This window comes from Alligator mississippiensis, chromosome 13 (genome assembly GCF_030867095.1).
Source record: "Alligator mississippiensis isolate rAllMis1 chromosome 13, rAllMis1, whole genome shotgun sequence".
Taxonomy (NCBI): Eukaryota; Metazoa; Chordata; order Crocodylia; family Alligatoridae; genus Alligator; species Alligator mississippiensis.
The window spans coordinates 14,492,090-14,512,748 of NC_081836.1; the positions used below are offsets into that span (position 1 = coordinate 14,492,090).

Genomic DNA, 20,659 nt, shown 5'->3' on the forward strand with positions numbered 1-20,659 from the left:
CTTGCACAGATGTCCAAGCACTGTCCTTAATTGCTGCCCCAGTGTGACACTGCAGAACAGTATGGGAAATGAAGGCAGCAGGAGCATTCATCTCAAGTCTCCCAGCAGTGTCCTGGCCTGGAAGCTACATCTTTTGCTTTATCTCAGATCCCTGTGAGTTGGATCTGAGCAGGATGGGGGCATGCTGTGCTAGCAGTAGGAAGCCGCTCTTGTGGGATGTTCTAATGCTGGCATCAGCAGCATTTGAGCCACTGCACTGCTAGTGAGGGGCAATGCCTAAGGAGATAGCATGCTGCGGTGGTAATGGTGCTGCTAGGAATGGATCCAAGGATGTTGTTGAATTTACTGCTGGAGAGAACTATGATGGCAGGTTTCTCCTCTTTGTCATCCCACTCCATGTTGCCTTAGGCATCTGACATGTTGTTACTAAGTTTAGAACGTGTAGTTCAGTTCATCTCTGGTCCGCTGACACTGCAGGCCTAGTGACCGAAACGATTAGTGGACGACTGCAGTTATCCTTGCAAATGGATCAGGTATAGATTTCGTGAAGAGGGGCAAAACCACCAGTGTTTTAAACTGTTATTTTAAGTATTTATAAAGCATCAGGCAAACAAGGTTCCTTGAGTGAATTTGATATCTTTTATTAGACCAACCCAAATGATAAAGCATCAGGAGTTTTTTCCTTTCCCTCCTTTATACTAATGAAATGCAGCAAATAAGAACAGGTGTATGTGCATGGGGTTTGGGGAAGGTGTCTGTAATGCAGCCGATCTCCACTCTTCTGATGGCTGGCTTGGCTTTCAACATTCTCCAGTTTAGCTGATAGAAAAACTTCACCCTTTACCCCATTATAGAGTTCTTTCTCTAGTGTCTGCAAGGATTGCGATGGAGATGGCATACTTTGCTCTTTCAAATCATCACAAAGGTCCAGTGTGGACTGGAGCCAAAGTTTTTAAAAATGGCTAATGGTTGCGGGTGTCCAACAGCAGGACCACTAACGGAGACTTCTTCCTCCACCCATCACCAAAATAGTCCCTTTCAAGTGTCAAGATAAGCATTCCTAATAATTCTTGGAAAAAAAATCTTTGCCTGGAGCTTTATACTTGTATGACTTGTTCTCTCCAGCAAAGCGATGAGGACATCTACTTCCAAGGATCCCAAGGACCAGAGTTCTGAATCCAAGCTTCCCCAGGGTTGTGCGAGTCTCAGGCCAGAGCGGGTTACTGCTTTTGAATATTTTAATTGTGAGAAATATAGACCAGGGTTTCTTTTTTTCCCCCCAGAAGCTTCTGTCTGTTTGGTCCGTTTGTATTTGTCTCTTCTTGAACATACATAGAAAATGCAGTTTCTTTGTATGCTCAAGTCTCCTTTTTTTTCAGGAGCCAAGTCTTTGCTGAGTTGTCAGCTTCCAAGCTAATTTCCTGGCCTCTTTACTTTTCTACGTAGAATTCCCAGGGCACTAATTTTTACATTTTTTTTCTCCTTAAAATCCTGTGTTCTCTGCAGAATAATCTGCATTTCAAGGAGATTTTTTTCCTTCCAGTGCATGGGTGCAAGGCGCATGACTTTAGCTGAATCAGTTATAGCATAGAGCAGTTCTACAGCAGCAGATCAGTATACCAGAGTTCAAGCACCTTCTGTTGCCTCCCTTGTTTTATAGCCTCTTGAGAATCAGAATGGTCTTCTGCATCCTGACACTAGCAGTAATACCATTTTGGATGGGGGGGAGTAGTTATGTCTTTACTGAAGTTAACAGATGTATCACTAATTACTATCCATGTACTTCCAGGTATCTTGTAGCCTGTCTCTCGGGATCACATTAGTCTGCTAATCCGGTAAACTGGGTCTATAGCGTAAAGTGTGATCATGCAGGGATAAACAGAATGCACAGCCATGAAGTTGCAAGGCTAATCCTTGTGGATTTAGAGGTCATTTACAGTACTGCGTCTGTAATATTAAATATCTATGGTGATCAGTACATCTAACTCATTAAGGCTCTGGAAGCCAACCTAATACATATAGCTACAGTCTTTCCCATTACTTCTTCAACTGGTAGCAGCTAGAATAATCTGAAGTGAGGCTGAGTGCTGTGATTTGATATATTCACTACTATGCTGTGGGCCTAATTTGCCTCCTATTTATGTTGGCTTTACTGACTTCATCTGAGTTAATCCTGATTTACAGTGGTGGGAGTGAGATCAGCATCTGCCCTGTGCATATTCTGAATCAAAATTTCTGCTCTCTTCTTTTCCCTTTTAAGGACCAAAGCTATTTCTGTGCATATCTGACAATGCAATGTGACATCCTCCACCCTCTTCCCTCCGATGTCGTTGTCCTAGAGAAATGACTTAGAATGGATAGCTTTGTAAAGTAATTTCTTTCTATTGCCCCTTCCCCTCCCAAAAAAACAACCCTGCACTTTCCTCTCCAGGAAGACGCATAGAATTAAAATAAAAATAGTGGACTGGAGAGCAGGATTTTGGCTTCAGTTTTGTGTAACCATGGGCATGTCACTTAGTACCTTGTCCAGTTCCCTGGTAATGTTTTCATTGGCTTTGTTGGATGTTGGATTAGGCCATAAATTTTTGTTGTGCCTCAGTTGTTTCTATGTAAACTAGGGGTAAAGGATAACTCTTGTCCCCTTCTTTTGTCTGTCTCAAATGTAATCTCTTTGGGGTGAGGATTATTCTCCTCCAAGGGTGAGCTGAACTCAGTTAAGGCCTTCATCTTCTGCAGTGCAAATAATAGTGGCAGTTAATGGGGCATAGACCTTCAAGTTTGGCATGAGCAAATCTTTAGATCTCTGACGATCCTTAGAGAGCTGGAAGAAACTCAAGGGCTTCTCAGGCTGCATTTCTGACTGGGTTGTTCCAGACACTGCAAATTATTCTCAACTCTTTTGAAACCTTTCTTTTTCAGAAATATCTACAATTCCACTAAGCATTAAAACCAGCATTTTCGGAGGTTTGCCCTAAGCATTAAGGCCTTAGGCGCAGACCCACAAGCACCCCTATTTCTTGTCCTTTCTTTCCATGCTCTTGGCTACACTCTGCAGTGTGCTGGGACACCCAGAGGAGGATCCAGGGGAGTGCAGTGGTGCAGTCGCACCCCACTTTCATTTCTACTCCACCCAGAGTTTAAAACCAACTGCCTAGCATTGCAACAGCATTTCTCTTCAGGCAGCAGAGAGGGAGTCATTTGACTTTATGGCTCATTATAGTCTACCTGATTCCTTCTAAACTCTTTGTTCCATGGGTGTTACCAACCCTCTCTCCTCTTTTAACAGTCTTAATGTTTCACTATTCAAGCTGTTCTTTCTCCTGCAATTCTGCTGTCAGCTGTTCCTGGTACCGTAGCTCCTACTTCACAGTCCTGCCGACTGTTTTTAACTGTAGCTAAAAACATAACCTCAGGTGTGGAAATAACTTTCAGTGAAGTGCTGGATGCACTGTTGAGAACCTCAGGAAGGCTTGCTTTTATTTTATGAATCTGAAAGAGAAGTACATTTAATTCTGATTACTATAGGATGCAAGAAACAATATCTTTTGATTATTTTTGCCTAGTTTGTTGTGTTTTTAATACATAATGTATGATATTGAAAATGAATGTACACTCCAATAAAGTTGTATTTGTTTTTGTTTCAATCTTAAACTGAACAATATTGCCCTAGGCTCTTGGCATGTTAGTAAAGCTTCTAGTTTCTTTTTACCTGGAGAAATATATGTGTTGTGTTATATGTAGTGATGTACCGTACTATCTGTACCACGCCCCCCTCCCGTTTTCAAAATGCTAGATCTGCCCATGGCTACAGCTAACACGTATTTTTCTTCCTGCATTAGGAAACTACCCTTTTCTTGTACTGTTGAAGTTACTTCCTTAGCAAGATTTCCCAACATCACCCATTGCTCTTGAAGCCTTTTGAGTTCTTCTATCGGTGAAGCCACAGGACCAGACTGGAGACCCCAGTTTGTTTTAATAAGTGTTTGTGGCATGCAGAGCTCCAGTGCCTGAAGGAAATAATGGGAAGTCTGAAGTGCCATGGGAAGAAGTCTTTAATCTCTGTGTTACGTCACATGAAGATTTCTCTAAGGGTGTGAACTGAGGCAAGAATAGAAATACATTTCAATAGGCTTATGGTCTAAGTACTTCAGCTAAATATTTTGTAGGAAAGAGTTGGATGGGGAATTTTGTCACATTTAACCCTTTTTTTTAATTCCCATTTCCTCTCCACATGGTTGCCTAGCACCCAGGAGCAATCAGCAATGGAGGGTTTTTTAAGGACGTTAATTATTTCTCCATGTCTGCGTGATCCTCTTTGTGAGTGGCCTGAGGGACTGGCTGATAGTGTCAACTACAAGGATTATGGTGATGAAAGCTTTTGCGCAGCTGGGTCTTGTTTTACAAATCTAACTCTAGTTTGTACATTAAGACACCTTTGCCCTTTCCCCACCCCTTTCCTTCTTATGTTTTCAACCACCAACATTTCTTAAGTCTTAGCACCGGAGCCAAAACAAATATCTCAAGGCTCCTTTTCAAGGGCTTGCTTGTACCCTGGGAATTCTGACTTGGGGACCGCTGTAAACTTAATATCGTGGGCAGAGCTGCTATTGGAGCTGTGTGCTGCCCTCTCTGCAGATTGATATCACATGAATGGTTAATGCTGAATCTAGGATATCCCTTCAGCAAAAGCTGCCTTTTAGAGGCAGCGCGTCTTGTAGTGCATGGAGAGCTAGCCACTAAGATTTAGCTCTCCAGATTACCCAGGGCACTGCAACCCCTTCTTCGCTGTCAGGGTGCTTGCAGGTCATATTCAAAATGTCACTCCAGTGGATACCCTTCCTTTTTTGTGGCTGGCAGAGGGAGTGAGCGAGCACACAGCCCAGGACAATGTGAATATTGCAGAGGTTGTTATTTATCTCAGAAGCAGGCAGCACTTGGATTTGCTTTACACTGGGCTCTTGTTGATTTGTGTGTGTAAACACCACTCATTCTTTAAAGTATCCACAGCCATGTGAGGTAGAGCATGGCTGTTTCCCCTTTTTGCAGACAGGGACCTGAGATGCAGAGAGGCTAGGTGATTCAGTCAAGGCACCCCAGGAAGTATGTGGCAGAGCAGGGAATTGAGCTCAGGTACCCAAATGCCAAGCTGGAATGCTAACCTATCAGCTATCCTTCACCTTGAAGAGGACAAAAGTACCCTTTGAGCCTGTTGAGCAACAGCTTCCAGCCATAGGTCTCTGAGCCACTGGACCTCAGGGGAGGAGAGTGGAATCTGGGAAGGGAGGGGCTGGCATTGCCAGAGCCAGGATTTAAGAGCCTGGGCTTCCTGAATCCCAGTCTGCTGCTCTGCACTGCCTTCCCTTCCTCATGACAAGTGCCACAAGAGAGCAAAGACTGTGCTTTGCTCCTTGTGTTGATCTTACAGCAGTGGGGGGCTCACACAGAAACCTCTGTCCTGGACTCTTGGTGCAGTCCCAGCCAGCAGTCCGTATATGCTGATACATCTGTGGTACTGGAATTGACAGGTGACTTTAAGAATGAATTTTCATGCTGGGCGAGGTCAGGAGACCTACACATCTCTGCTTATAATTGCAATGAGGGAATGGGTACTCTGGATTTCAAGGGTGAAGAGATCACCAGCTTAACCCCTCTGAGAGAGAAGTGTCTGCTGAGCTGTGGAAGAGGAAGCAGAGGGTAGGTAACTGAAGTTACCTAGTACCGAGCCCAGGGGAAACTGTTGATAGGCCACAAACAGGAACAGGGAATATTTTTTTTAAAAGCAAAAAAGCTAACAGAGTTTTCACTCTTCTCTGCTCAAGCTGGCAAGGGCATGTTTTGCTCGCCATCTGGGCCAGGGATGGCAGGAGCCAACAGGCTGCAGATCTGTGGCATGCTGGAGATATGGATGCTTTGATAACTGTCCAAGTGGTGCATTTAGATGCTTTGAAGCTTAAGGTGGTATTTCAATGGGGCAGCTCTCAAAGGACCAAGAAATGGCAGCTTGGTATTTGCCTTAACTGAACAGAGCCTTTCCAGTTTTGATCTCTGCCCATTTCCAAGCACCTGGGATTCTCTTTCTGCTGCCTTTGAGCAGCCCTTCTGTTGTGCGGCACTGCTGGCTGGCTGGCTGGCTGGTTTGTGTACTGAGCAGGCGTCTTCTGTGGGGCTATGTCAGTTCATTAGGGCTTGGCACTCTTGAATGGGCTCTGTAGTTGAAGAGAGGCTGCTAATTTAGGCTGGAAGAAAAATAATCCAAGTCTCTTGTTTCCTTTTCCTTGTCATTTTTCTACAGCTGCAGTGCATGTCACTTAAATCCCTTGACTGGATAGGGCAGAAGCCACAGCTTTAGGATTAGTGCGTATGGTGGATTTAGGATTTCAAGCAAACATGTGTTGCTGTGTTTGGATTGTGTCTAGTTTTTCCTGGCCAGGGAGAAATACTCTTACCCTTGTGAAGATGCCTTATAGAATATTCAAAAGGCCTTTCTGAGCCTGAAAGGATGAAGGCTTGAAGCAAGACTTCTTGAAGAGCTACATGAGAAGGAAACGTGAGCATTCTGTTTTTTGCAAACCTGGAAAGACACTGAAGAACCTGAGCACCTGGGCAGGCTTGCAGTGAAAAGCAGGGGCGATTATTGGGGAGGACGGACCTGAGTGTTACCTTTGGGTTTATGGCAACAGATGCTGCTGTTAACGGGCACCGGAGATAGAATCTAATTCTCAATGGAGTGTGACTTTCAAGTGCTTTAGGTATCCAGGGTATACAAGGGAGAAATTCACTTCTTCATGAAAATTGTAGTCGAAAGATGGAACAGAGATGCGGGCTCTGACAGCTGCAGGTCAGTGCAGTGGCCTGCCGGACTCCCAACAGCTGATGATTTAGAAGAAAGAGCTGGAAATATGCTTTGGAGGCGTTTCTGTGCACCATGGATCTTTTTGCTTTCCAATGTCCCCTGGATTTGTAGGACTGTGTCACTCATGTCATTGTTAAAGTAATAAAAAGGAAAACCACCTCTAGTTGGGAGACCTAAGAAAATAAGGAATTAATAATGATATTTCAAGTTTGGGTAGGTAGGAAGGGTTTAAATTTAACTGGGAAGCAGCTGTGTAACAAAACAGCCTGATGAAATCGCAAGACACTCCAGTTTCCTGATTATCTTGAGGATTTTCTTTCCTAACATTTTTATGCTGTTGTACTGGGAATTTGCAGGCACAGAAGCTTGGCCTTTGCCAGGGCCTGCAGTCCTTGTGTGCAATTCCGGATCTTGCCTTCCTTCTCCAATATGGACACCCCCAAATCTCCTTTGCTTCCAAATAAGTTTGCAGTCTCCCGCTTGGCCGAGGCATTTTTCTGGATTGGTGGCAGCATCGTGACTTCACCAAAATGGAAAATCGGCCAGATCGGTAAGATGAGTGTTAGCTGAGTCCCTGATGCCTAATTGTATGAGACAATAGCAGCTTAAAAGCTTTCATGTTTAAATCTTATTTAATGACAGCTTCATTTAGCAGTAACTGGGGGGGAGGAGAGGAAGTAGTTGACAAACTGTCCTCATGTTCTTTTCTTTGTGCATTGGTTTCTTGGGTGCTGGTGTACCTTTTTTGCAAAAGCTTCAATTCAGGCAACTCTAAATGAGTTATATTTCTGATTCCAGGTTTCATTTCCCCTTGCAGCAATCAGAATAAAATTTGTGTACCTTGACACATGCAGACTTTGGAAGTCTCAGTTTTTTCTCCCAACTAAAGTAAAATAAGTTGGTTGACTTGTCAGATTTGCTGTCAGCAGCCAAAACTTGTATAGCATTCACCAACTCTTCACTTTTTTCATGCTATGCATGTCTGTTTTCAATAAATTGAATCATTCAACCTCTTAAATTGCAACTGCTTTGCTCTTGGAAAGATTTTTTCCTGGACTTAAATTATTGCCTGATTTTGTTCTATATATTAACTGCTGATATGTCATGGCACAATCATTAGACCTTGCAAATAAAACAAAACCCAACTAAGAGAGCAATCTTCAGTTAGCATTTCTCTCCCCTAGGTAATAGACCTGGAGAGCCTGCTTGGAAACGGCATAACGTATGTGATCATGCTAGTATGGTAAACGTGCTGTAATACCAGGTCTTTCGGCTTCATTAATTTGAAGTGTGGATGCACTTATGGGCTTGTCCAGGGGGGACGGAGACTGTGAAAAGGAAGGCTGACTCTGGAGCACAGCTGGGGCTGAGCAATGAGCCTCAGCAGTGCCCCTAACTCCGATTGCTGGATGCTCGTCTGCTGCAGCCCAGAGAAAAAACTGCAGAACAACAAACTGCCCACAAATTAAGCTTTTTTAATTGTGTTGGAATTTACAACATGTCTTTTCCCATTAACCTCTTTTTTGCTAATGATTTTGTGCTGTAATAATGGATCTGCAACCTAATAAGCTCCACCTGATCTACAGCCTTTCATACAAATAGTGTCCCACTTGCAAATTAGATCATTTCAAATTCCCTGTTTTTCTCCCCTGGAGGTTTGAAGCTGCCAAGCTAAGGGGAGTAGAGGTGGAGTTGAGCTGAGGTTTGAAGCAGGATGTCGAGCGAGGGAAGGCAAGAAGGCTGTTGCACCAAGAGTGGCAGGTTGGCGTAAGGGGGCAGAGAGGAGAGCTGTTCATTGGGCACAGAGGTGCAGAGAAACAGGAAGACAGGGACAGCCGACTAGGGCTCCATTCAAGAAGTTTGGAGGCAATTTTTGATCTGAATGCTGGAAGGATGTCGTGAGCTACTGTCAATGCAGCTGCCTTTGCTTGGTGCCACTGTGACACATATTAGCTGTGTGTGCCTGGTCTGAGCCACTGTGGGTGCCAGTCACTGCAACACAATAGCCTGCTTTCTGGGGTGTGTCTGAAGTTTCAGCAAACAGTAGCCTATGTTTTATGTAAGAGGAGATTATACCAAGAGCCTACCCACCCCGTGCTGCATACAGCAACGAAAACAATATGCCCTGCCATCCTCTTCTGTATAGAAGCCGGCAGTGGTGCAGGCTGGCGCACACTACAGGGTACAGGGTTAGTATTAATTTTTGCACGTTAAGCTCCAAAAGCAATATATCAGGCAGCAGGGTCTGCGGCGAACATGGCTCACCAGCCTGGGTATCTGCTTCAGGTTACCAAAGCTGCTTTCTGCAGCTAGATGCAAATCTCCCAGCTGCTCTAATAACTGATCTAGGGGATCTGTTGAGGGGGAAAGCAGAGGAATGCCAGAGGCTCTTGTGTGGAGCTTTCCAAGGTGAGTGACCAGGGAAAGGCCTGCCTCATGCTCAGTATTTTCACTGGACTCACTGGCTGAGCAGGATTTCCCCCCCAACCTGTTTCCTCCTGTATGTATTGAGACTCACATGACTGAGGGCAATGGTGCAGCAGCTGTGTTAACCTGCACAAGTGCACAGGCATTTGGAGCTAGAGAGTGCATTTGAGTTGTTCGCTGATCTGTCAGCACTCCTTGAAAAGCCTCCTACAAGGCTGCTCCTTGAAACAGTAGCAATTCTCAGCTGCCTGCTGGAGTGACTCACCCTGAGAACCATGAGGAGGTGGTGATGGGTTTTTGTTGTTGTTGGGGTTTTTTTTAAGAATAAGTTGCCCTGCAACCTGTGTCTTTCGGACCAAGCAGGGGCTGCTTAGGGCTTGCAGGAGTGTCACAAGCTCTGAGGGCCCTGAAAGGGAGAGAAGACCCTCTCTAGGCACTCTCCTTCGTGCCTCCCTGATCTTCCCTTTAACCGAGAGCTGGGCCATTGTCTCGGAGGGTACGATCCCCAGGCACTCCATGATTCCCAAGTCAGACTCTATTAACAAAGCTTAGCTGAAAAGTTCAGCCAAGTTGTGTGATGCCAGGAGCTTGACCTTTCTAGACAGACTAGCAAAAATACAGAGCTCTGGGATGCCGCACCAGAGCCAGAGCAAGCTCTGGTCATGAAGCTTTTGACAAGCCTGAGGTCAGGTGCAAAGTTTCCTAACTTTATCCTCTCAACCCTTTCATGGCAAGTACCCCCACTGCTCCCCTTCCCACCCACACCAGCACTGAAGGATTTTCAGTCCTGCATTAGGAAGAGAATAACTTTCTAAACAAACTGATGAATTATGGGCCTGTTCTAGCATGACTGTGGAATCTGGGAGCTTCTCCTCTGTGTAATTATTGTGCCTGTATGCCTCCCACTTCCTAGCCCTTCAAAGCCCTAATCTAGTGGGGGTGTGCAGTAAGAGCCCAGAAGTAAGGATCCATTGTTCTGGGGTCCTCATCCTGCTCTGCCACTGCTGTGTTTTGACCATTGTCAAGTTACATAATTCTCTCTCTTGCTCTCTCTTTCTCTATATCTAAAATGGGGCAAACTCCTTACATCACAGGCATGTTGTGAGACAGAATTCAAGTTGGCAGGAAGATGCTGCTGAAATAAAAAGTAGTATTATTCAGCTGGGGGAAAACTATTACTGTGACTTCAAAGAGCTTCTGAGCCATTGTATCAGGGAACATTCACCAGAAGGTCTTCATTTGTTTCTGTGAGCACAGAAATAAATGGTTAAGGAAGATAGCTGGACTTTGAAAATGGAAATATCTACAGGCAATCTCCATTTAACGCTGGTTCGCCTAGTGCTATTTCTCCATAACGCCTATTTTAAAACGATACCTGATTCCACTTAGCACTCAACGAGTTTTGTTATAACGCTCGCAGTCGCTATCGTGGATCATTAAAAACAGTTGCGGTCGCCATCTTGGAGCATCAAATACTTTCAGTTTTAGATTTATAGATGTTTGTGTCGGAAGGGACCCCAGTAGATCACTGAGTCCAAGCCCCTGCTCTGGGCAGAAAAGAGCGCTGTGGTTAGATGACTCCAGCCAGGTGCATGTCTAGCCCCCTCTTAAAGACCCCCCAGGGTAGGGGAGAGCACCACCTCCCTTGGGAGCCCATTCTAGATTCTGGTAACCCTCACCGTGAAGAAGTTCTTCCTGATCTCTACCCTAAATCTGCTCTCCATCAGTTTGTGGCCATTGTTCCTAGTTATTCCAAGGGGTGCCCTGGTAAACAGAGCATCTCCTATTCCTTGCTTCCCCCCTCCCATGAATTTGTAGGTGGCCACAAGATCCCCTCTCAGCCTTCACTTAATGCTTGTTTCACTTAACACTTGGTTTTTCAGGAATCAGGGTAGCGGCCAGATGCGGAGTGGGCTTGCACATGGCGGCAGCATGGTGTGGTGGATGGCGGTGGTGACCACCACATGTGAGCTCCCCCCTGCCATGTCCAGGAGGTGCCTGTGTGGCCCTTAGAGAGGAGCCACTCCCCCCCCGAAGGCAGTGGCACAGGGTGCTGGGTGGTGGCGATCCATCCCTGCCTGCCTGTGCATAACCCCTACCCCCTTTCCAAGTTGACAACCCCTGCTCTGGGGGAAGGAGCCCTGCTCTGAAAGTGGTGCTGGTAGAGGAGAATGACTACATGCTGTGCCTCCTCTCCCCTCCCAGCCCCCCAAAATCCCCTTGCTCTCTCTTGCATCCCCATTGCCATTTCTTGCCCACCTATAAGGGGGGCCTTTCTACTTCTCTTAGCAGGAGTTTGGCCATCTGTGTTGCTGGCTTTTCCCGTGATTCACCAGACACTTCCTTGTTTTCTCTTCCTTTTGTCACCAACAGTCTGCTGGTAAACAATCATGAGTTAACAAAGCAGCTGAGAATGATCAGTGAGATCAATTCCCAAGCAGACTGAAGAGGTGCTACAAGATGAACTCCAGGTTGTGTGTGCAAACAGTAATTGCATTTGTGCAATGAACCAGCAAATGAGCAGTGCAATATTTCAGATTAGAGCAAACCGGCAGCAGAATAGCTACTGAAGTATCAAACACTCTAGAGTTTTGTCAGTGATCCCACAGTGGTCTGAATTAATTTTATCAGGAAGAATGATTGAAGGATACATTTAAAGGTAACAGCTGGGGAGGTATCCAGTTCGATACGTTTATATCTAGTGCTTACATGGTCAAATCAAGGCAACAAATACATACTGTACAGGGTTTATCTGGTCTTTTTGTTTTGTCCATCAGTGTCAGTGCTTCTGTGTTTCTTGTCTTGCAGTAGACTCTCTAGACACATAAATAATTCTCCCTGTTTTGGTCTCCTCACTAATACCAAATACAGATTTGCTTGTTTTGTGTTCTTCAGACCAGGCACAGTAGAGTTCAGTGACTTGCTAGGTTATGTAGCAGATTAGTGGCAGGGCTAGAATATGGAATAGGATTTCCTCATCCAACTTTAATGAGCTAGCTAGTGAATCATACTTCAGATATACAGTGCAACAGCGCCAAGGTCCTGTGAGCCAGTTACCATTGCTGAGCTTGCTCGACATTCTTTGAACACCTAATTTTTTTTTAAATAGAAAACGCTCACAACTGTCATTGACTGGAGCTGCTGTTTTTCACTCTTCTCCCCTTCCTTGTACAGCACCTTGAGGCAAAACGAACCCTGTGGGGTCTGATGAGCACAGGGGCAACACTCTGTACCCCCTATTTATGCCCCAAAGAGAAGACTTTGATGGTTATTAGAGCCCTCTCCATCTGTTGGCTGTACTGTGTCAATGTGGTCAGCCTGAAGTGTGCTCTTAAGCTGTTTCGAAGAAAAACATTCCTCTCTTGCTAAACCCTCTAGCTACAAATTTGTAGGTTCATTGATTCTTATGAGTTAATCCATAGATGCAAGGAGAGGAAAATCTGATAATCCATTTTAGCTTTCCAGGGTCTTATGTGCCTATCCTAAAAGAGTCTTTTTTTCTCCCTGGTCCTTAGTTTTTGTTGTAATACTGTTTCTATAGGTGGAAGTTGCAAAGTCTGTCTACCCTTTCCCTTCCATCACTTTTGGACAAGATTCATGAGGACAGTTAGGCCCAGCAACCAGTAACATTTGGCAGTTAGGTGCCCAGCTCCTTGTAGTTAGGTGCCCAGTACCTTTTAAGATATTACCCTAGGTTGGCAAACAAGTGTGGCATAGATACTATCTATGCAAAAAGAGATGCCTCCATTACTGTGGGATCTGTGTGTCACAAGCAAGCTTCTTTGAGGGGTGCAATATTTAGAAAATAAAGCCTTTTCTTAACCTGAAACAAATTCATAATTTAGTCCTGTCACTTCCAGAAAGGGCATTTTTGTTCAGAAAAAGGGGGAGAGGGAAGAAAACCTTCCAAAATAAGACTGTTGGTAACATCACGTTCAACTGTTTATAGAGTCTTTTCTTTCAAACATTGCTAAAATATCGTACATGCTGCAGTGCCTTGGCACTACCAAGCAAATTAAGGACTGCGTATCAGTTTTGCCTCTGAATTTCCTTGCATTAATTCAAGAAACTTCCTCCCAACCATAGGATAATTTAAAACAAAATTAGAGTGATCAGCTGTTACTATCATGAGTTTAGCTACAATATGTTAAAAGCGTGTGCGTGTGGGGGGGGGGCTTAGTTGTTTAACTGCATGTGTTATTAAGCCTTTGCTGTGATTTGTTGCACCCATATTTGCAGATATTGGGAAGGAATGGATAAATGCTTTCAGTTCAAGTGGTTTATATTAGCTGTTGTTAATACTGTACTGAACTACTCACCACTCAAGTCTCTATTTTACAAATACAAAGGCTACACCGAGATGTTTTTACTGGGATTGCATATAAGAACTGCTCACAGAAATCCGTAATTGTCAGCTTGTAAGCGTTTCTGGGATCAGGATATAAGGTTTTAAGTTTTATTGCAAAATCTTCCCTCTGAATCGTGCAGCACTGGACACTTGTTCTGCATTTCATAAAGAATACTTTCATTCTCGATATAAAGAGGGTTGTGGTTGGGGGGTCCTTGGCTTTCTGTTCTATATGGGTTACTGCACTGCACTTGTCACCACACTATCCGAGTTCCCACCACTAGTGGATTCAGAGGCATGACTGATGTCCATCTCATCATATCTGTTCTCTGAGCCTCTCTCCGAGAGTGGAAGAACATGACAGAAAGTTTGTGTCATTGGGATTGTTTTTCAGTCTACTGGCATGGGGTCTGTATGTGGTGGAGGAGGCAGATGAAGAAAACACATTTTGTCTTGGGGGCAGAAGGTGGTGAGGTGTGCAATGGCCCCCATCTCTGCAGTCTGATGTGACTGTGGGCTATTTTCTTTACAACCGAGCCCTCACATTACTGCAGGAGGTTCTTTTGTGCTCCGGGGTCAGAGTGGCTATGCAAACCATTATTTTGCAGGCCTAAGCAAGCTCTTAGCTCCCTGGGACCAGGCCTCTATTTGCTTTTAAGATAAGAACCAAGACCTTGGGCATTGTCCTATCCAAGAGAAAATTGGATGCTTATCTTGCTGGGATCCTATGACCCCAGCTGACTTCCTGCCCTTCGGGTGGGGGGCTAGACTCAATGATCTTCCAAGGTCCCTTCCAGCCCTAATGTCTGTGAAATCTATGACTAGAGACGTGGGTTCAGTTCCTAGCTCAGATCTTGTTGGCAGACCTTCATCACATTTCACCGTCTGTAAAATGGGGCTGATCTTGCTGCCTTGGAGCGGCCTGGAGGGAAAGCTCTGTGTAAGAACCAGGTAATCTCCAAAAGCAAGTTAACTTCGTTATTGCTGCCTCTTGCTACCAGACTGCCACAGATGCAAGCAGGCCAAGTTTAATGATGTGCTACTGAATAGTATAGCAGCAGAAGGATGTGCTTTATTGCCTGCCATAACCAGACGTTCAGTGAAAGCCAGCTGCATCCTTATCTCTTCTTTAAGTACTAACCCTGAAGCTGGTACGTTACAGATTCACCCTGTTGCAGACTTAGCAGCAGCTTAGTGCTCCGTTTTTTTTTTATCAAACTATCTGCCTCATTTTTATCTAACTTACCTTTAACACTGGGCTCAGATGGCCTGTTAAATTGGAATGGGCAGGAGCAATTTTGGCATTTCTGTCCTGGTTGTGCAGAAAGTGGTGCATGTTGGAATATATTTGCTCCTGCAAATGTAGGCATGTAACAAGAATGAGCCTGGTAGCCATGCTAATGGTGTGAACAATGCTAAGGTCTCATAAACTGGGTGTCACTCTGATTCATGGCTTACGCTGTTCAGTTCCTAATGATGAGACTCAAGAAGTGCCACTGGAGCAAAGTTTGTGGGTTTGTTCCACGAATGGTGTGCTCCAGATTCGGGATGCTTTGCTTTGCTGTCTCTCTCTCTGGCTAGTGTACAAGAACCTTAACATTTCACAGAAGATAACTGCAGACCTCTACAGAAGTTCACCTCTGAGACTGGCTTCAGCTCAGCAGCTGGCTCTCTTTTAAATAAATAAATAGAATTCAACATGTGATTTTAATAACCTTATTGCTATTAATTTTTAATGCCTCCTCTCTATAGTGAAAAATGGTTTAATTCTAAAGCAATTTGTACTCGAAAGCCTTTGAATTATTTATAGGGTTCCTGGAATATTTACAATATTCTGATGGCCAAGTTGGGTAATTAAACATTTTTTCCCCTCTGTTAATTGGATTCTGGGTAGGCAGAATGCTAACTAAGCTGCTTCAGAGGGAGCAAAGCTATTTCTAAATGGGGATGTTGCTGCCTGGAACTCCAGAATTTACAGTGAGAGAAACAGGCAAAGTTAATGACATTATTTTCCCACAGAGTTAATTGGAAGTTTAAGGGCCAGATCCTCAGAGACTATAAAACAGGCAAACTCTCCCCAAATTAATGGCATTACAGCAGTTTACATCAGCAGAGGATCTAGCTAAGGGTGGAGTTCAACCCTAGGCAGAGGTAGCAAATGGTCAACATATTGGCATCACAGAAGTCCAACTTGAGCACTAGGTCCTAAGTGGTGCCTGAGTCTCAGGCTGATCTCTGTGAAGGGGTGGTGTCTGCCATCAGGGTGGTGATAGACAATTCCACAGGTGGCACAGGCGGGAACTCAGTCAATTTTAAAATAGTGAGACAAGCTGATATTGTGTCTAACCTGCAGGTGTTGTCTTATTTCTTTCTGCAGTGGAAAGATGTATGAACTCCATGCAAGCTGGGACCCAGATGATCAAACTACGCGGTGGTTCCAAGGGGCTGGTCCGTTTTTATTATCTGGATGAACACAAGTCATGTATTCGCTGGAGACCATCTCGAAAGAATGAGAAAGCCAAAAGTGAGTGCTGGCCAATAGGCAGACAAGTTCTTTCGGTAAATCCAATACTTTTTATTAAACCAACTCAAATAGTTGGAAAAAAACTTCTTTGCAAGCTTTTGGGTGCAAATACCCTTCATCAGGCAAAGAAAGCATCTCCAGTTGGTCTGTGCTCTTCCTGGATGAAACAGTAAAAAAGCCAGAAGCTAGTATGCATGCGAGAAAGCCAGTCAGTAAAAGTATACATTGAGGTCATCAATGGGTGAAATGGGGGGGGGGGGGTGTTGAATATAAGTAGTAAATGATAGACAGGTTACATGGGGAGTCAGCTATTAGGCAGGTTATAATGTGTCATAAATCCAATGTCCATATTTAGTCCATGATTTTTTACTATTCTATCCAGGAAGAGCAGAGACCAACTGCAGATGCTTCCTCTGCCTGATGAAGGGTATTTTTACTCGAAAGCCTGCAAAGAATTTTTTTCAAACTATTTGATTTGGTCTAATAAAAGATATCGGATTTACCCAAAGAACCTTTCTGCCTGTGTCCTTAGACCAACATGGCTACAACCTATACTGTTGGCCAACAGGTCTTTCTGCCGGATCATCCCAAGGATGAGATTCTGTCCTAGGTATTGAGCAGCTACCATGAGGGAGGTGGAAGGTGATCAAGACCAATGCTGTATCTGGGTTCCAAACAGTATGTGTGATTGCTGTGAATGAAAATGCTGCCTGTAGTGCAGGCTGGAGTAACCCAACATACTTGGAGATGAGCTGCAAACAAACCCTGCATAGATAGTGCAAGACTTAGGGGAGCCTGCAGGTGATGGCTTTCACCCTTTCTTAGGAACCTCCATGTAGGGAGGGCCCTGTTTTTGTTGATACAAATTACTAGTGGCATTGTGGTTAGACTCTGAAGCTATCGACTATTATTAGAGATGGGATCCAAGGCCATATGGATCAGCTGCCTGATTGAGGCAGCTCTGACTTGATTCATTGTATACTCAGCTTCTAGTTCATACAGGTCCAGATGCTTCCAATTAAGCAATGTCTGCACATACCTTTACAGAATCTCTTTGACCCTGCGCTGGTGCAGGGATCTGCTTTTCATATCCAGCACCAAGGTTTGGCCCCAAAGCATGGTCCACGTGATGATGGCGATAATGATCATCATCATCATTTGTACTACAGTTCAGCTGCGGGGTTCTGACTAAGGTCAGCTCTTCAACATGGTAAAAACTGTAAAAAAGTTAGTGAGAGAAGGTACGTACCTCAAAGAGCTTGTGTTCAAAAAACAGAAGGCAATGGTTAAGAAGGGACATGGAGGAGAAAGGACTTCCCTGAGGTCATAGAAGAATCAGGATATAGAAACTCAGTTCTCCTACTCCCAGTCTGGCACTCAGCTCACTGAACCGTGCTGAATTTGGCATCCCGTTGCCCCACTTACATCCTCCTCCCCACCTTAAAGATACAATACAGAATTTTTTGTTCTGTACCCAGGACCACCATGTACCAAACAGCTTTAACTATCCCCACAAGATTATGCATGCAAGGCTTTTTTGTGTAACTTTGCACCAGATGGTGGCGGCTCCATTCCAAAGGAAGGATAAATGTTTGAAAGCAATGATTGTTTCACAGGCACAAGTTGCAACCTGCAATAAAGCAGGACTTAAATTATTTATTTAACAAGAATAGCCTAAAGAGATATGTGTAACCGCACTGGTAAGGAAATGCCACAGGAGAGATGGCTGGCAGCTGCCCTGCCAGTGGAGGAACAGGGAGACCAGATGCTTTGGGGACCAAATTAACTTGCCTGTTTTCCTGTTTCAAGAGTAAAGCATGTTGGCAGGATCTGCACCTTGGGGTGTGACCCACTTTTAGCATGTAAAGATATACTGAGAAAATATGCATCATTTGACAGTTATGGAGCCCTCATGGTTAGATCATTAGTCATGAAAGTTCTGCATTCAGCTCCTGACTCTGCCCTGACCACCTCTGTGACCTCTGACAGGGCACTTGGGTCCAGATTTTTAAAGGTACTTAGTCACCTAAATGTCTCTAAAAGTCTGGGTCATAGTTCCTCATCCTAAGCAAGAACAGCAAGAGGTTTCTGAGCACAGTGAGAATCTGGTCCATCTGTACTGACTCTCAGCTCCTCAGGGCAGATGCTGTTTCAGTATGCATACATACAGTGCCCTGTACACTAAGACTCTTATCTCAGCTAAGGCCTCTCAGTGTTTCTGTATGGCAGACAAATAATAATGTCCCTGTCTCTTCCATGGGCTTAGTGCCTTAATGAGCACCAGTCCTTGAATTTTTTTTCTGCAAGCATGAGTTAGAACAGGGGCAGGCAAAATACAGCCGTTCTATCTGGCCTGCAGGGCCCCTAAAAAGTTTAGAAAATTAATATTTATCTGCTCCTGGCTGCCTGTCAAAGATGACAGGAGTTAGGTGCAGTAGGACCCAGGGGAAGCTGGCAGGACTCAGCAGCCCAGAAGCAAGGCCCACCAGGCCTGCCCCTGCCCCCAGCCCCAGTTCTGGGGCAGAAAACTGGAAAAGAACTCAAAGAAGGGCCAGACCTACCTGCACGGCAGCCTGGACTGAGCAACAAAAGAACACTGGGCCTGTCTGGCTGCAGCCTGGACATATACTGTTAGCTACACAACTATACTGAGACAAAACAGTTGCAAAACAACAAACAATTGTATGATCCCACTCAAGGCCTTAAGCCTGGCTCAGAGCTCCAGTTCATAGATTTCACAGATTTCATAGATATTCTGGCCGGAATGGACCCCAGAGGATCATCGAGTCCAGTTCCCTGCCCAGGGGCAGGAAGTCAGCAGGGATCATAGGATCCCAGCAAGATAAACATCCAAAAGTGTTTTGAAGGCGTTCAAAGTAGGTACTTGAACCACCTCTGGTGGCAGTCTATTCCAAACCTTGGGGGCTCAGACAGTAAAGAAGTTCTTCCTTATGTCCAGCCTGAAATGGTCATAGAGGAGTTTGTGACCATTCGATCTTGTCATCCCTTGGGGTGCTCTGGTGAACAGACATTCCCCCAGATCCTGGTGAACACCCCTAAACTTATAGGTGGCCACCGGATTGCCCCTGAGCCTGTGTTTTCCAGGCTGAAGAGTCCCATGGCTCTCAGCCTGTCATCATAAGGTCTGTTATCCCAACCTCTGATCATGTGCGTGGCTCTCCTGCACTCTCTCAAGCTTCTCCACATCGTTTTTGAATTATGGAGCCCAAAACTGGATGCAGTACTCCAGCTGCGGTCTCACCATGGACGAGTACAATGGGAGAATGACGTCCACGGATTTGCTTGAGAAGCATCTGTGGATGCAAGCCAGCGTTTTGCTCGCTTTACTAGCTGCAGCATCACACTGAAGGCTCACGTTCATCTTGCGGTCAGTCATGACCCCCAAGTCCCTTTCATCTGTAGTGCTAACCAGCGTAGCACTGCCAAGCCTATAAGCATGCTGCAGCTTTTTCCTCCCAAGGTGGAGAACCTTGCATTGTTCAGTGTTAAACACCATCAGGTTCTCATCCGCCCAATTCATGAGCCTGTCAAGATCTGACTGGATCGCCTTACTGTCCTCAGGTGTGGATGCTTTATCCCAGAGTTTGGTGTCGTCGGTGAACTTGGCCAGCCTGCTCTGACACCAATGTCTGCATCATTGATGAAGATGTTAAAAAGTAAAGGTCCTAGGACAGGGCCTTGAGGGACCCCACTGGTCACAGGGCACCACAACGATTGGCTTCCGTCATCTACTACCCTCTGGGTCCTGCCACGGAGCCAATTCCCCAGCCAGCAGATCATGGTGAGGTCGAGGCTGCAGTTAGCCAGTTTAGCCAAGACATGATCGTGGGATACCAGATTGAAGGCTTTTTTAAAGTCAAGATATATGACATCAATCTTTTCCCCCTTGTCCAGGTGATAGGTCACCTGGTCATAAAAGGAAATGAGATTGGTCAAGCAAGACCTACCTGCAACAAACCCATGCTGGGTATCCCTCAGGATATTGCCATCAGCTAGCCTGCATAGGATGGCCTCTTTCATAATCTTTTCCAAGACCTTCCCCAGGATAGAGGTCAGGCTGATGGGTCTGTAGTTTGCCGGATCCACTTTCCTCCCTTTTTTGAAGAAAGACACCACATTGGCCTTCTTCCAATCTTCGGCCACTATACCAGGGCTCCAAGAGTTCTCAAAGATCTGTGCCAGGGGCTGAGCTATGATGTCTGCCAGCTCTTTGAGTACCTTTGGGTGTAAACCGTCAGGGCCGGCTGACTTGAACATATCCAGCCTGTCAAGGTGTTCCTTCACAAGGTCATCTTTGATGGATGGTAAGGAATCTTCCTCACCTGGGCCTCCCTGTCCTGCATTGGGCAGGATTGTCCCATGGGACTGGTGAAAAATTGATGCAAAGTACTCATTTAGCAAGTTTGCTTTTTCCTGGGCATCGGTTGTCAGTTGTCCCATCTGGTTTAGCAGGGGTCCAACGTTGCCCTTGCTTTTCCTCCGGCTC

The 20,659-nt window shown here is 45.1% G+C and overlaps 1 protein-coding gene across 1 annotated transcript in view; it reads left to right on the plus strand.

The window, feature by feature from the left end:
• The window catches only part of PLCH2 (phospholipase C eta 2), a 373,398-nt gene that overhangs the window by 257,405 nt on the left and 95,334 nt on the right, over positions 1 to 20,659 (plus strand). The window contains exon 4 of the mRNA XM_059716700.1: positions 16,006 to 16,152. Coding sequence (XP_059572683.1) covers positions 16,006 to 16,152 — 147 coding nt within the window. The remainder of the gene's footprint in view (positions 1 to 16,005; positions 16,153 to 20,659) is intronic.